This window comes from Chenopodium quinoa, unplaced genomic scaffold, assembly GCF_001683475.1.
Source record: "Chenopodium quinoa cultivar QQ74 unplaced genomic scaffold, ASM168347v1, whole genome shotgun sequence".
NCBI classification, from domain to species: Eukaryota; Viridiplantae; Streptophyta; class Magnoliopsida; order Caryophyllales; family Amaranthaceae; genus Chenopodium; species Chenopodium quinoa.
The window spans coordinates 1,583,966-1,600,406 of record NW_018743503.1 but is presented as its reverse complement, the minus strand read 5'-3'; the positions used below and the strand labels follow the sequence as shown (position 1 = coordinate 1,600,406).

General features: G+C 38.5%; 2 protein-coding genes across 2 annotated transcripts; both read right to left on the bottom strand.

Annotated features, from left to right (window-relative positions):
- Window positions 1–4,135: 4,135 nt before the first annotated feature.
- Window positions 4,136–6,973, bottom strand: LOC110739518 (protein PMR5-like). The gene is made up of 4 exons (XM_021919964.1): window positions 6,332–6,973; window positions 5,628–5,802; window positions 5,329–5,513; window positions 4,136–4,835 (listed from the first exon to the last, which is right to left on the bottom strand). The coding sequence occupies exons 1-4, from the start codon at window positions 6,820–6,822 to the stop codon at window positions 4,334–4,336; spliced, it is 1,353 nt and encodes a 450-aa protein (XP_021775656.1). The 5' UTR covers window positions 6,823–6,973; the 3' UTR covers window positions 4,136–4,333.
- A 3,679-nt stretch (window positions 6,974–10,652) lies between these two features.
- On the bottom strand, window positions 10,653–15,242 carry LOC110739565. The gene is made up of 8 exons (XM_021920020.1): window positions 15,138–15,242; window positions 14,645–14,886; window positions 13,933–14,599; window positions 13,299–13,891; window positions 12,982–13,156; window positions 12,496–12,675; window positions 12,144–12,332; window positions 10,653–11,780 (listed from the first exon to the last, which is right to left on the bottom strand). Exons 1-8 carry the CDS (start codon window positions 15,240–15,242, stop codon window positions 10,653–10,655), a joined length of 3,279 nt encoding a protein of 1,092 aa, XP_021775712.1.
- Between the last annotated feature and the right edge of the window lie 1,199 nt (window positions 15,243–16,441).

The window sequence follows — 16,441 nt, the reverse complement described above, 5'->3', positions numbered from 1 at the left end:
TAGATCTTCACTGTCTGAGGCCTCCTTGTTTGCCCATTCCTCAAACGGTTCAGGCTCTGGCTTCCCTTCATCCCTAGGAGAAAGAACAAGATCTACTTACTGGTAGGTCAAGGCCCAGACGCCATAATCACCATCTTGATGCACAAGGTCCCATGCCATCCTCATCCGTTCCTTGAAGTCTTGCTCATTTTCCTTAATGAGGCGGCTCTGCTAATCCTCCAAAGTTGCTCTGAAGTTTCCCTTGGAGGCCTCCATCTCACCCTTCAGACGGTTGAGGTTTGCTCGGAGAGTGGTGTTCTCCTTGTCGGCGCCCTCCAGAGTTTTGAGGTCCGCCTGGGCGTTCTTGAGCGCTGCCTCAAGATTGGTGGCCTTCAGGTTAGCCTCAACAAGAGCAGCCGTTAGCTGCCTGATGGATTCCGCCTGCGTCATTAGCTGAGCTTTATCTCAAGTTCATTTATTGTATTCTGATACCGAGCAGCGTCAGCGGACTCACTCGCCTATTTATTAGCTCGCCTTACCTCTTCCTGCTTCCGAGCATACGACTTCTTCAGCCCATCAACTCTCAGCATCGCCTGTATACATGCAAACGGTGTGTTAGAAAAACAACCGGAATTGTACTTTAAAGGGATGTTAATAAATCTATTATACCTCAGACAGCAGGGAAAGGATGCGGTCGACATTAAACGATTGAATCCCAGGGATGGCCTCCTTGTTCTCCTTGGGTATAGACATCAGCATGGTCTTGGAGAACTGTTTCATATCCGGCCACTTGGGGGATTGATTTGCAGCAACAGACTGTCGGCTGCCTGAGGGACCCTCCAAATGTAGCTGAGAACTAGACTTGACCCGCATGGGCCAACCAAGCTCAAAGGGGGAGTCGAAGGGGTCATCCGTACCTTGGGGATGAGGCTGAAGGCTTAGATCGCCTACAGCCGCTGCAGCACCGCTGCAGCTTTGGGTGGCTCGCCACCCTTCGGCACCTCAAGGGCACCCGGCTTGTTTGAGAGGTCTATCTCCATACCAGTGTTCCTGATACTCTTCCCGCCGATGGTCAGATGGCCCTTCCCGAGCGAAAACTCAGGAGCCGTCTAAGAAGAAGACACCTTTCGGGCCTTGGCCGAGCTGGTGACCTCGTCATCCGGTTTTCGTTTAATCAGCTTGGTAAGGGATTTGGGAGCCCCCTTGTCTCCATCCTGAAAAATAAATCAGACATTAAGCATACAGTCGGATTATAGCCATCTGTATAAACAAACATGGAATGGGAGAAGCTGGGGCAGGCGGTTTATACCTGGCCCTTAGCCGCCAGTTCAGCTTTCTTCTTTTCCGCATTATCCTTGCCGATTTGAGCTGCAGAGCGGGCAGACGTCTTATCTTGATGAAGCATACTTCTGTCAGTTTCTACAAAAAGAACCGTCTTTCATATCATCAAGCAGGCAAGAATTCACAAGTTAGAAACAACAAATTAAGACGGCATGAAATTCTAGATGCATGCTCTACGTACGTCTATCGAACAAAGTGCTCAGACCGCAGGCGGACAAGAACGCCTTGTCACTCAGCCACTCATGTTTGGATACCCAGTTCTTGGGTACACTTATCAACTTGTTGGATGAGAGGGGGATGGTTGTAAGTTAAAAAAAACGCCGGCTCTATTATTTTCTCATAATCCTCATCCAGAACCTTTGGGAGAGCACATTTCTAACACAATAGATCCGACTTTTTATTGTAACAGCGATACTTAAAGTTATCTCACCGTTTGGGGCAGAAACCAGGTAAAACCTTTTCTTCCAGTCAGACCACTTAGACAGTTTGTCTAAGGTCATTAAATAATTGGGGTAGGTGGTCAAGGTGTACCACGCCCACCAGCCGCCTGGGCTACGGCTAAGATAGTGCATGTGGGCAAAAGCCTCCTAGCCGGGAAGGAGTCCCTACATCTGAAAGGCGGCAATGTTGCCTAGATTGTTAACCTAAGAATTTGGGTTTAACTGCCACACACCTAGGCCATATCCTCGTAGGATAGCCTTTATTGCATCGTGGAGGGGGAAGCGGAGACCGGCTAGGAAGGCCGCCTTATAACAGCCGAAGTAATTGTTAGCATTCGGCTGGTCATCCTTCCAGGTAATGGTACCCATTGCAGGCATCACTCGGATGTCATAACCCTCGCTAAGAGGACGTTTTAATTTGATGTCCGCAAGGCTTTCTTCTATGCTCTCCCTGTCTCTGGTAGACACATGGATTCGGAACGGATCCCCCTCGTTGCTCCACTTTCTCTCTTCTGCCTCACTATCCTCAACCGGCGATAGTGAGCCGCTACTACTCTTCCCAGAGCTAGACCCAGAGGCGGTCTTTCCCCCTTCTCTCTCACAGACAACTTCATCTTCCTTAAAAACAGATACAGAGACGGCTTCTTCACTGTCTCCCTCTTCTGATCCAAGGATCCCATCATTAGGAGTGTTGGGTGCACCCGGAGAAGATCCTCCCTCCCCTTCAGCCGAGGCCACCACCTCTGTCGTCTCTTCCTTAGGCAGCACACCTTATGTGCCTTCTTCCCTATATTCCCAATCAGGTGTTGTCCACATCCTCCGATCCATAGTGTCCTGCACAGACACAGAGACGATCGGATTTGGAGATGAACAAGGGTGATCCAAACACCTAGAGACGGCACCCTTAGTCATAGACTCAAGCGTACTAGGAGACCGGCTGACTACTGACTTAGGTTGTGTCGTGAATGCTGATGGTGAATCCATTTATTAAATGATATGTACACAAACGGAAAAGTATGAAAGAGCTGAGAAGGGGAGAGACAGTACCTTAAAGATTTGTTTCTGAAAGGGGTGTCAAGCGCTGACTGGCTGTAACAGGCGGGCAGAAATCAAGCAGCTGTTTGTGAGATGCACAGACGGTTGATCGGCTGTAATCAGTTGGGAAAGAAAGGAGACAATTCTTGAAAGTACACAAACGGTTGTTAGATATTCTCTCTTTAGAACCTTTGACTCTCTCTCTAGACTTTTTGAAAATGTCAAAATCAAGGGATGGTAAAACCCTATATATAGAGAGGTAAATTCAGGGGCATCCCTGTAATTTCCCCCAAAAGGTGAACAGTAAAAACGGTTCACCAATGCTTAAGTGACAAGTGTCACAAGCGCCACGTGGCATGTCACGTCTCACCTGTGAGAGGCAAATATTTTGGGTAAAAATACCCAGGACACGTGGCCCAATAAGAGGGTGACACGTGTTGCCTTAAGAGAGGTTCAAAATGAACCTCTCCTCAGCTGACACGTGGCACTCCCAATCAGTGGGGTAAAAGACGACCTTCAGGGCTTAATTCCCGAGAAAAGCCGCAAAACGGCGCAGGTTCCAACTCTAGGTCAGAATGACCTAGACAGGGTCACCTTTACCAATGACCTTATAAATAGGGATATTTACACTACTTTGGGGACAGACATAGATACTCATTAATTACAATACAAGCAATTCTCTCACATCAGAGAAATCCCCTGATCTCGGAATCCGAGAAGATCTCACTTTAGTTTTCGCACCTTTTCACTTTCTCCGTACACATTCTAACTTGATCGTCGGAGGCGGAACTCCACCCAACTGGAGTCTCGGTTGTTTTGCAGGTACAGACGCTCGAAATCCAGTCTTGGTGATGTAACTATCCCGAGGGTCAAAAAACCCGGAAACAAGCGAGTTACTTGTTTGGTCAAGGGTTACTTGTAGGTGGTTATTTGTTTGATTAGGGGTTAATTGTTGTGAGGTTACTTGTTTGGTCAGGGGTTACTTGTTTGGTCAGGGATTACTCGTTTGGTCAGGGATAAATTTTAAGGATTACTTATTCAGGGGTTATTTATTCAAGGGTTACTCGATCCGTCAGGGATTACTCTCACACAGAAATCGCGCTTAACGACTGAGTAAATAACCTCTACAAGTAACCCCTGAATTAGTAACCCCTACAAGTAACCCCTGAATAAGTAACCCCTAAAATTAGTTCCTAAATAAGTAACTCAAACAACTAACCCCTGAGTAAGTAACCCCTGAATAAGTAACCCCTAAATAAATAGCTCATACAAGTAACTCCTAAATAAGTAACCCTTACAAGTAACCTTTGTCACGCAGTATGACTAGCCACCCTAAAAAGTTGGCTGAAAATTAAAACATTGCATATATTTCAACATCATTCTGATTTTCTACAATTTGATTCAATCCGGTAAAACTGAATACTTTACACACTTTCAACCGCTATTTTCCTATAATTGAAAACCACTCTTTTTCAAATCAGTGGCAAAAAACATAAAAATCCAAAAGAATTACTGCTATACTTACAAAGAAATAAATATCAAGAACTAGTAATATCTGAAGTATTATAAAACAGAGATGTATACAACAACCTATTCCAAGTGTCAGGCAATCCAGGCAAACACCAATGGCTACAATCAGCGTAACCCAAAACATTCTCGAATTTCTTGGTAATATTCTTCCAGTCCATGCTCCTATAAACCGATGGATGTGCATCCATTCGATACGATGAAAGCTTGGTAATGTTCAAGTAGTTCACCTTTGGATTGTTCATCCCATTTATCATGGTCTCAATGGTATCAACAAGCGACTCTGGGTAGACGGATACATATGATTCATCCATTATAGGTTTTGTTACATTGTAGCACCATTGATTATATTGTCGACTTTTGTGCTCTGCTGAAATACTCCTGAAGTACACAGTTTTCGTCGGATCTACGTTGTTTTCTATCCATGTTGCCCATGTTCTCATTGCCCGTTCATATGCGAGCTCTAGTGGCATTTCCTCTGTTAACTCTCCCTTGTACTCGAACAAATCCCACCTGTTGTTACATTCAAAAACTTAAGTATATTTGGGATATAAAAACTTAGACACGTGTTATCAAAACTATGTAAATTACCCATAAAACTTAAGTGAACAGTGACTTTTGAGATATAAGGGTATACGGTCGTGTATGTATGTACTTCTCTATACGGCCATGTTAAATACACACGAGACACACCCATGTTATGTACATTATACATCAGTACTAACCATGAGATTGGAGGTTTAATCCTCACTAGTGATAATTTGAGGATGAGATAAAAAAAAAAATAAAAAAAATTGACACGGCTTGACTTTTTAATACGGAGTAAGCATTACAGCACACGATCCTCAAGCTATAGCATCTCCCAAGTGCATAAAAAAAATAAGTCTAACTATTCAGAAATTTAGCAAAACTAAATTAAGTTTAACAAATACGGAGTATAATTTAAGTTAATATAACATAAGGTGAGAAGAACAAATTCTAAAATATCGAGATTTGGGATACGTACGACTTCATTTTACCGGTATGAGACCACCAGTGACCGGAGTTGAAAACCATAATATCAGCACCGAGCCACTCCTTAGAATTCTTTGATAGCTTGTCAAGAACAAGAACATTTTTGCCACTTTTGTGTTTTGTATCAAAATCAACTAAAAATGGGCTCCAGAAAAACTCAAAGGTGAAATTATAATCCTGCATTGGAAATGAAGAAAGTAACATGAATTGAACAAAGATTCCTTGCAAAAATAAACGGGACATAATTAACCCAACAAATTAAAGTAGAAAATATAATAATTATATAAATACCTTTGCTTTAAGTACTTTGTAAACTACTTCTTTGGCATGTACTTCAACTCTAGAAGATGGAATTGAAGTGTAAAGAAGGCAAGCTAGTGACTCCCACATGTTCCTGTTTAATGAATCACCTGATATTACCATTCTCTTGTTTCTCAGCCTTTCTAACATGTCTGTTCCATTGAATCTGCCCAAAAAAAAAAAATTTAATTTCCTTAATGGGAAAGATAAATCCGTTATTCCCAAACATATGTAGAAGGTGAGATTCGAACTTGTGATTTCAAAGTTATTAGTTGTATTCCCACCATCCCCACCGAGCATGCTGAGTAGGTTTTGTTAACTGTTTTTGATAAGGAGAAGGACAAATCCCTTGCTTGAAATTATAGGTATATGGTGAAGCTCGAACTTATAATCTCAAAGTCTTAAGTTGATAAATTCCTCACCATTCCCACCGAGCTTGCTTGGTTTAGTTAATGTTTTTGAATGGTAGAGGTAAAAAATTAGTTATTAGCTTGGTATAATATGTCCCCTACTACCAAGTATAGGTAGATGATAGATAGATGATGAGGCTCGAACTTATAATCTCAAAGTTATAAATTGAATTCCTCACCATCCCCACCGAGCATGCTTGGTTTAGTTAATGTTTTTGTATGATAGAAGTAAAAATTAGATGTTAGCTTGGTATAATTTGTATAAGTGAAAATGAATACACTTACAATGGTATATCACAATCAGTAGCTTCCCATCTCCATTTCTCGTACTCGAAATCGGGTCTTCCGTTTACTCGGCAACTCATCTTCTCCTCAAGGAAAGGACACTTGATTGAATCATAACTAGGAGTTTCATCCGTGTTATAAACCCATTGCCCATCAAACATGTTACACTTCTTCTCGGTTTGATTAATCGGAGTCGGCACGTTTTCGATGGCGAAAACTTGATCATCCGTCGTAGGAGTAAGAGCGGTAGCATTTGAGGCATCGATAGGATTAGTAATGTTAAAATTTGAAGAGTCCAAAGTGTGGATAATTTCATCAGTTGGCGAATCTAGCATTTTGAAAGGACCAAATTGTAGCATAGCATTTCTAGCAGCTAAAAGACTTGTGTTTTGGTGGCTTTTGTCGAGGATTAAGAGTATAAGAAGGCAACCAACAAAGGTTCCTAGTGAGAAGAGCTTCCATGTTTCATTAATGGAGGATTTCAACTCCATTTTTGTGTTTTGATGTTTTATTTTGTGTTTTGGAAATATAAAAGTTGGTTCACTATTTCATAGGATTTGGAACTTAAAGAGTATGTATGAAGTAGGTTGGTTTTGTGTACATAAGAATTTTTTATGCAATTGCTTTTAAGTTAATGTAGATTATATGATTAAGCTTTTGCTTTTTATGTATTGTGTACAATATGATTAAGCATATGCGTATACATGTGTGGAGCATAAATATTGATAATAATTACAAATCTTTTTGAACCTTAAAAAAACAATAATTAGCACTGACATTATGGTCATTATTTTCATCGAATAAAGTACTGTAGTCTTTACCTGCCTAAACGGCAACTAAAGCTGTCTTTGGTGTGGTGGGATATTATTACTGTATAGTCTGTAATTGTGTATAACTATATTAGATTAGGATTTACCTAGGTTGTGTTATTAATTTGACATTTGCTATCACTAAAATACACCACTTTTACTTTTGTTACCCATTAATTTTTTTTTTTTATTTTACTATCACCTAAAAGCAAAAAACATAGATTTTACTACTCCCTCCGTCCCACAATATAGTTCATGTTTTCCTATTTTAGAGACCCAAAATGTTGTTCTTTTTTCTATTTGTGGATAGTATGTAAAGACCATTATATCCTCAATTTTTTTTAACTTTATTCATTGAATTTCCTAATTTACTCTTAAATTATCCACTTGCATTGTATTTTTTTCCACTTTCTCTATCTAACTTTTGTCTATAATTGTACTTTTCACTTTTTTTCCCCGTAAATTATCCACTTGCCTTATACTTTTGTTTAGCTTTTTTCCACTTTTAATGTACTTTTTCCACTTCTCCTCACATTTCTTAAATACCGTGAAAAAAAACACAATAGGAACTATATTATGGGACGGAGGGAGTACTACTTAACATAATTAGTTACTACTTCCGTTAGTAAGGCTCAACCAACGTCCATCCACCTTCCAGCCACCCCACCCTCCTCAACCACCCTCACTGTCAGCTACCCCTCCCCGTGCCGGCTTTTGGCGCCAAACGATCCCCCGGCACTGGCATTGTGAAAAACGGTTAAGGCAAATATCAAAGACTCATACAGCGGAAAACTATCTTTAAAATCATTTAAAACAAGTCAACTTTAAAAATCAAACCAAACGAAGGTAAAGTCAAACAAAATTAACCTACAACTTGGAACCATTGTACGCCATCAAAACCAAAATATACTGAAAACCTTTGCGTTAGTCTCATGAGTATAATAAAATAAATAATATACACATCAAATAAAACACATCGTATTCCTATGAGAACTAAGCATGATTCGCTCTTCACTCATGCCCATCATGAAATATGTTTCATCACCTTAAAAGCTTCTCTCTACTTGTCCCCACTACTCGCCATTAGAAATGGGTCGTCGTAGGGCCAAGGTAAAGAAAAGGCTAAACAAACATATAAACACACAATCACCAATGCTGAAAACATAGGCGTAATAAAACACACTAACATGCTTTCATCCTATCAACACACAACTTACCGTGTTGCACCTGTTTATAAGCATACAAGACACTCAACACCTAGCTAGACAACTACCAATGTCCATTTAATTTGATTACGCATCGAACGGGGTTCCTCCCTACCCTGCCCCAATAAAGGGGTACTAACACGAGAGCTAACCGTGCCAATATAAAATAAACCACTCGTAAGTGGCGGAATTCCTGCGCATAATAAAAAGGAATATACAGCGTCTTGTACTTCCAGTAGAAGTTATGGTCAAATATAAAGTCGCATAACTCCCCCCATATGTTCATACTCAAGGTATATATGTTCCAAGAGTTTTGGTGCGTAACCTCTTTCACTTTACGTTGTTTACATATTATTAGACTTGGTAATGACTTTCAAACCTTAACACAATCAATCATTATAACTCATTCAAGCAATCAAACATACCAATTTACTTCTTGAATAATTAGTGACCACATAAATTAAATGTTGAATCCTTTTTAAACTACCTCGGTGTTAAATAACACCTTAAGCGCATAAAGCACCACAAATCCTATCCCTCGGTGTTTAGAACACCTTAAGTGTACTAAGGCACCAAAATATAATTTAATCCTTTTGTACATAGACACTTAAATAGCTCCTTCCTCATGCTTATAACATTAATAAAAATTATACGAACCATAATAAAATTCCCTTTTCATATTCCAAACCAAATTAAATATTTAGTTTAATTAAACATGCTCTCTATCATGCCAATAATAAAAGTGTGGTTTATAATCAACATGACAACATAATTAATTCCAATCACCAATTCATCATAAATAATTCGTACATCACAAATCATTCACCAACATCAATCCAATCAACAAATTCAACCAACACCTATCATGATAGTTCTTGGAATTAATTAAACAAAGCCTATCATGCTTCTACATATTCAAGTAATTACCAAGTACGCGAACGTACCTTGAATGTGATCTCATAATCGCCACGACTAAATAAAATCACTCACTTGAAAGTCTCATACAAATCAAAATTACAAAAAATTATTAATACCTATTCCACACAAATTTCCAGCAATATATACACTCTTCAAATCACTCATAAACCCTCTAAAATAAGCTGAAATTTAATTAAAAACCCTTACTTTTATTCCCAATTAATGGGTAATTAAAAATCCTTTCAAGAAACATAATTATAGCTTATACATAAAAATTCCATCTTTATTAAACCATTTAAAATTGTCGTAAATGTGTTTTAAAACACTTATTTCAATAATTTAAATTACCCATAAACAATTCCCATCAATATACATCAATTTAGAAACCTAGGGTTTTCAATTTGGGGCTTTTTAATTCAAAACCAAATCTTAAAATTTATATACAAAATACTTATCAATAAACATCATAAAATCATCACAAAACCCAAACACAATAATTAGATTTAGGGTAGATTGAATTAAAATCAAAAAGAAAAATAATTTTTTTTGAATTGTGCGCACGAACCACCATGATTTGGCGGCTATCGCCCGTCCGCCTGGTGGCTACCGCTGTTGGCGTGCGCTGGTAGTTGTGGCCACCGGAAGGTGGTGACGTGTGTGGGTGGCCGGCCGATTTGTGGTGGTGGTGTGTGGGTGGTGATTGAAACAAAAATAAAAATATGGGGATGGGGAAAAATTAAGGGGAAAAGAAAATAAGAGGAGAGAGAAAGTTTACCTTTGGGTGCACTCCACCTTAGGCATATGGTGGGTATTTATACCCCCTCTCAATAACCCTCCTACTAAAAATTCATTTACTACCCTTAATGATCTCTTTGCTAGTCAAACTAGTATTTTGACTTTCCTTAAATACCATTGACTTTAAAAATTATCTTTTTAAAAATAATATGCCCCAATAATTCCAAATTATGAAACAAAATATTTTCAGGATTATTAAATAATTAAAAATAAACTTTTAATTAAAATAATTCTTTTTAAATAAATGAAAACACCATAAATAATTCATTTTGAATTATTTAAATACTTTATGAAATAATTATTTAAATTTAAATACGTATAAAAATACGGGGTACTACAGTCTACCCCCCTTAAAAGAAGTTTCATACTGAAACTTGGGCAACGAAATTCAAACTTTTTCCTCACTTTGTATAATATTGATGTACTCTTTTGTCATACTTTTGTCTTTAACATCTCTTTGAAATAAAAATTACTCGAAATAACCGGAAAAATTTGCAAAAAGCACAAAAATAACTGAAAATATAGGGAAAAAGCGCGAAATTCATTCTACCGCATTCTACCCCCCTTAAAGAGCACGAGTTACGTACCCGTAACTCAACATACCATAAACAACGCGGGGTACTTCTTTTTCATCTCATCCTCAGTTTCCCAAGTTGCTTCCTCATACTCTTGGTTAGACCATAGCACTTTAACAATCTTAACTTCCTTATTGCGTGTACTACGCACTTTACTGTCAAGAATCTTGACAGGTTTTTCCTCATAAGTTAAGCTTTGGTTTAACTCAATGGTTTTAGGTTGTAGCACATGTGACTTATCAGGGATATACCTTCTTAACTGAGATACATGAAATACATAATGCACTTTACTTAGCTCCATAAGTAAGGCCAGCCTATAAGCCACTTTACCTATCCTTTGCAATACTTCATATGGACCAATATACTTTGGGCTAAGCTTTCCTTTCTTTCCAAATCTCATTACACCTTTCATTGGTGATACCTTTAACAATACTTTGTTACCAACCTCAAATTCCTCCTCGCTACGCTTAAAATCCGCGTAGCTCTTTTGGCGATCTTGCGCCGCTTGAATCTTAGCTTGAATCTCCTTTACTTGTTTAACTATATCCTCAATCATTTGAGGCCCTAAAATCATTTTTTCACTTATGTCGTTCCAACAGATTGGACTGCGATATTTTCTTCCATATAGTGCCTCAAATGGAGCCATGCCAATGCTTGCATGGTAGCTATTATTATAGGAAAATTCAATTAAGTCTAATCTATCTTCCCATCCCCCTTGGAAATCTATAACACAACCCCTCAACATGTCTTCCAAGGTTTGAATGGTTCTCTCAGTTTGCCCATCTGTGGAAGGGTGAAATGTTGTACTCATCTTAAGTGTTGTACCAAAGTTTTCCTGCACACTCTTCCAAAACCTTGAAAGACACCTAGAATCTCTTCCAGAAACGATATCTTTTGGAACTCCATGTAATCTCACCACATTTTTGATGTAAGCTTTTTCAAGTTGCTCCATCTTCCAGGTCTCCTTCATTGGTATAAACACTGCAGATTTTGTAAGTCTATCCACCACTACCCAAATGGTGTCATTTCCACTCTTTGACTTTGGGAGGCAAGTCACAAAATCCACTGAAATACAATCCCATTTCCATCCAGGAATTTCCAATGATTGCACAGTTCCTTGCGGTGTTTTGTGTTCTATCTTCACTTTCTAACAAGTTAGACATTTTGCCACAAATTCTGTAACCTCATTCTTCATTCTGGGCCACCAATATATCTTTTTCAGGTCTTTATATAGCTTGTCCCCTCCTGGGTGTACTGAGTATGGTGTATTGTGACACTCTTCCATCAACTTTCTCTTTACCTCCTTACATTTTTATGGTACACACCAACGACCTTTATACCTTAAGCTCCCATCTTCATGAATTTTAAAATCCGTGGCTTTTCCTTGCTTTATTTTCTCACGAATTCTATCCAACTTCACATCTCCTGTATGGTTTTCCCTTATCTCATCAAATATTGTTGGTTGAATACTCAGATTCGCAAGTATGCCTGCTGGCACTTCCTATTCTACCACTTCCAGATTCATTTTCCTCATTTCTCTGCATAACTCATCAGCCACTATGAAAGTATTCAGTCCATGACTGGTTTTACGACTTAGAGCATCTGCGACTATATTTGCTTTCCCCTCATGATATTGTATGTCTAAGTCATAATCCGTCGTGTATTCTAACCATCTCCTTTGGCGTGAGTTTAAATCCCTCTGAGTGAAAATGTATTTCAAACTCTTATGGTCTGTATAAATCCTACATTTCACTCAATTCAAGTAGTGCCTCCAAATTTTTAGCCCAAAAATGATTGCAGCTAGTTCTAAGTCATGAGTAGGGTAATTTACTTCATGAGTCTTTAATTATCTTGATGCATACACAATCACCTTCCCATTTTTGCATGAGTACACATCCTAGACCATTCTTGGATGCGTCACTATATACATCATAAACTCCACTATCGTCTGGAAATGTAAGCACTGGTGCTATGATTCGCTTTTGTTTAAAGAGTTGGAATGCCTCCTCATACTTGTCATCCCACTCTAACTTCTTGTCCTTCTTCATTAAAGAGGTCATAAGTTTAGCAATCTTCGAAAAATCTTTCACAAAACGCTTATAATACCCTGCTAAACCTAAGAAACTCCTAACGCCAGACACTGTTTTTGGCAAAGGCCAACCTTTCACTGCTTCTATCTTTGCTGGATCTACTTCTACCCCATTTTTGGACACAAAATGGCCCAAAAATGCTACCTTCTCTAACCAAAACTCACACTTAGAGAACTTTGCGTAAAGCTTGTTTTCCCTTAGTGTTTGCAAAATTACCCTCAGATGTTCTACATGTTCTTCATTACTCTTCTAATACACCTGTATATCATCTATGAACATTACCACAAACTTGTCCATAAATGGATAAAACACCCTATTCATTAAGTCCATAAAAATTGCTAGAGCATTCGTCAATCCAAATGGCATTACTATGAACTCATAATGTCCATACCTTGTTCTAAATGTAGTCTTAGGAATATCTTCTTTTGCAATCCTATGTTGATGCTAACCAGAACTTAAATCAATCTTAGAAAACACAGTTGCGCCTCTCAACTGGTCAAATAGGTCATTAATCCTTCTTGGTAATGGGTACTTGTTCTTTATGGTGACCTTATTTAACTCCCTATAGTCAATACATAACCTCATACTTCCATCTTTCTTCTTCACAAATAACACTGGCGCTCCCCAAGGTGATGCACTTGGTCTTATGTATCCCTTTTCTAATAAATCCTGCCATTTGCTCCTTTAACTCACTCATCTCTGCAGGTGCCATTCGATATGGTGCCTTGGAAATTGGCTTTGTTCCTAGAACTAGCTCTATTGTGCAATCAATTGCCCTTTTGGGTGGCATTCCAAGAATCTCTTCTGGAAACACATCCAGAAACTCATTTACTACTTTTATATCTTCAGGCTTAGTTGTCTCTTCATGTTCCATATTCCTCACACTACAAAAATACACTAGATGCCCCTTCTTAATATAATTTGCCAATTTTGACACATATATGATCCTTGGGCACTTGGTTTCACCATGCATCCAATAAGTCATTAATTCATTATCAGCTGTACTCATTTTCACTTTCTGCAATCGATAATTAATCTCTGCGCTGTACTTGCTCAACCAATCCATTCCCAAAATGACATCAAAGTCACTCAACCTAAACTCGATGAGATCTGATAGAAATGCTTTTTCTTCGATTTCTAAAGGTACACCTTTAAAGGTCTTGTTACACTTTACTACCCCACCAGTAGGAATAACTATAGGCAATCTACCTCATCTACGGTTTTCAAACAGTTTGATAATTTTGAAACTATGGCCTTTGAAATGAAAGAAAAAGTTCCACCAGAATCAAACAAGACTTTAACAGGAATAGAGTTTATAGAAAAGGTACCAGTGATGACATCTTTCGTGGAATCAGCCTCATGCCTACTCATAACATTCAACTTTCCTGCAGCTCCACCTTTCTGTATGTTGTTCCCATTATTATTATTGGTTTTCGCCGCATTCTGTTGTGCCCCCTTGTTCCCAGAGTGGTTGTTGCTTCCCTGAAATTTTCTTTGAGCCCCTCCTTGATTATTGCCCTGTTCGTTTCGATTAGGATCCTTGGAGAAACATTCATACTCCTTGCGTCCTAACTTGTTACAAGCACGACAAGTAACCAAATTTCCATCACAATCCCTACCAGGGTGGTTATTCTTGCGCCTATTGCAAAAATAGCGCCTTCCATCCTTATTATTTCCCTGGTTAGAGTTCTTAGCTCCATTAAAGTTCCGTCCTCCATGACGATTGTTACTTTGGAAATTATTGTTGTTGCTAAAGTGGTTGTTGTTATGGTGGTACTTTTTCTTCTTTAAGTTATTCTGGTTACCTTGCGGGTTCCTAGAATTTTGTCCCACCTCTTTTCTCTTTTCTTTCCCTTCAACCTTAGCTAGCTCTTTCCTTTACATCAACTCCAACGCATAAAGATGTGCAGGTCTCCCATACTCTTCATCCAACGTTTCAAATACTTGACCACACAGCTTTAACTGCAAATCAGTAGTCAGACCACTCTCAAACTTCCTAGCCTTAGAATTTTTTGTAGGAACAGACTCTTTAGTAAATCGTGACAGCTCAATAAACTTGGTGTAGTATTCAGTGACCGACATTTTCCCCATTGCAAGATTAGAAAATTCCTCAGCCTTTTGTTTCTGTAAGAAGCTAGGGTAAAACTTGTCCTTAACCTTCTCCTGAAACATAGTCCAGTCAAATCCAGGTAATGCCTTAATGGTAGCTTCATTTTGCTGCCACTAAAGGTTAGCTTCACCCCTAAGGTAATAGGTAGCACAACCAACTTTTGAGTTCTCTAGACACCCTACTGCCCCGAACAGTTTCTCAAACTCCCTCAACCGGTTTTCCAGTATAGTTGGATTAGGCTCTTCATGATAGGTCGGTGGCTTGCTCTGCGCCACCTTCTTAAACAGCTCTCCCGAGCATCTACATTATTGGTTGAGTTCCTTGCCAATTGTTGGGCAACAGCAGCCAACTGCCTAACAACTTCACTTAGTTCTCCTCCATCATTATTGTTACCACTCCCTCCCGCCATCTTTCTTCGCCTGAATTAAAACAAAGAGGTCTTTATTAAAAACGGTCTTGGCTAGCTCTCAAGTTAGACACTCAACCAACTAACTCACACCCTTGACATAAACACATTAAATTTTAAGCTAACAAAATTGGGATTAAAATTCCCAAAATTTGCAGCATTGTCAACCAAATATTGATTTCTAACTAACCACACATTTAATAAAGCATCACATTTATAAATAAAAATAATTCCCATGGATTCCCAAAAATTAGAAATAAATCATTGGAATATTTTTGAGTAAGAAATGGCTTCTTGGAATAATGATACGAAATAAATGATTTGGGAACGAAATAAATCATTTGTCAATAAAATGAATTAATTGACAAGGAAATAAATGAAATTTTATTGATGAGTAAGAAAATGAATGGAATACCGAAATAAAATGAGTCTAAATAACTTATGCAACTACATAAGTTTACTAATTCACTGTGGACATGCCACTTATTGTTTCACTGAAACTGGAATAATTAAAATGTAGAAACGAATCTAAGAATCCTAAATGAAATGAAACTACAAAATCTAGTCCTTTCGAACTTTTTTTTTCCTGTAGGTAGATTGTTTGTAGCTTCCAGGATTGAATTCAAGGTCATCCTCTTCCTCCATTGGTTCAAGTGACTCTGGTTCTTGCTCTACTTAGACAAACTCTTCATCTTCCTCATCGTCTGATAATATATCAATTATAATTAGAGTTGGAGGTTGATTTAGATTCGGAATCTCCATAATGGAACTATCAACAGTATGGTTACTCTCATCCATCATATCTCTTTCTTCTTGCCCTCCATATGACCCTGCTTGATTACCCTGAGTGGGAGAAGATTTTCTTAACTGATGACTAGAGGAAGGGGAATTATTCCTTGCTGAAATATTATAGTAGTAGTTGGGAAATGAAATATGTAAGTGTTGGCTATAATCTTTCTCAACTTTAACAAGGTAAGAAATCAAGTATTTGTAGTTAGGGTACCACTGTCCATAGAAATATTTGTACTTAGAGTAGTTTGGAATGCTCCTGGTAAATAAAAATCAGAGAATTTTTCTTTGACAGCAAGATATGGGGGTTCATCTGGAAGACAGTGAATACATAGCAGAAACACGATCAGGAAGATCATAGTGCTTGTCTCCTAAGACATTGATTATGTGGGAACAATAGAATTGGGTTTTGT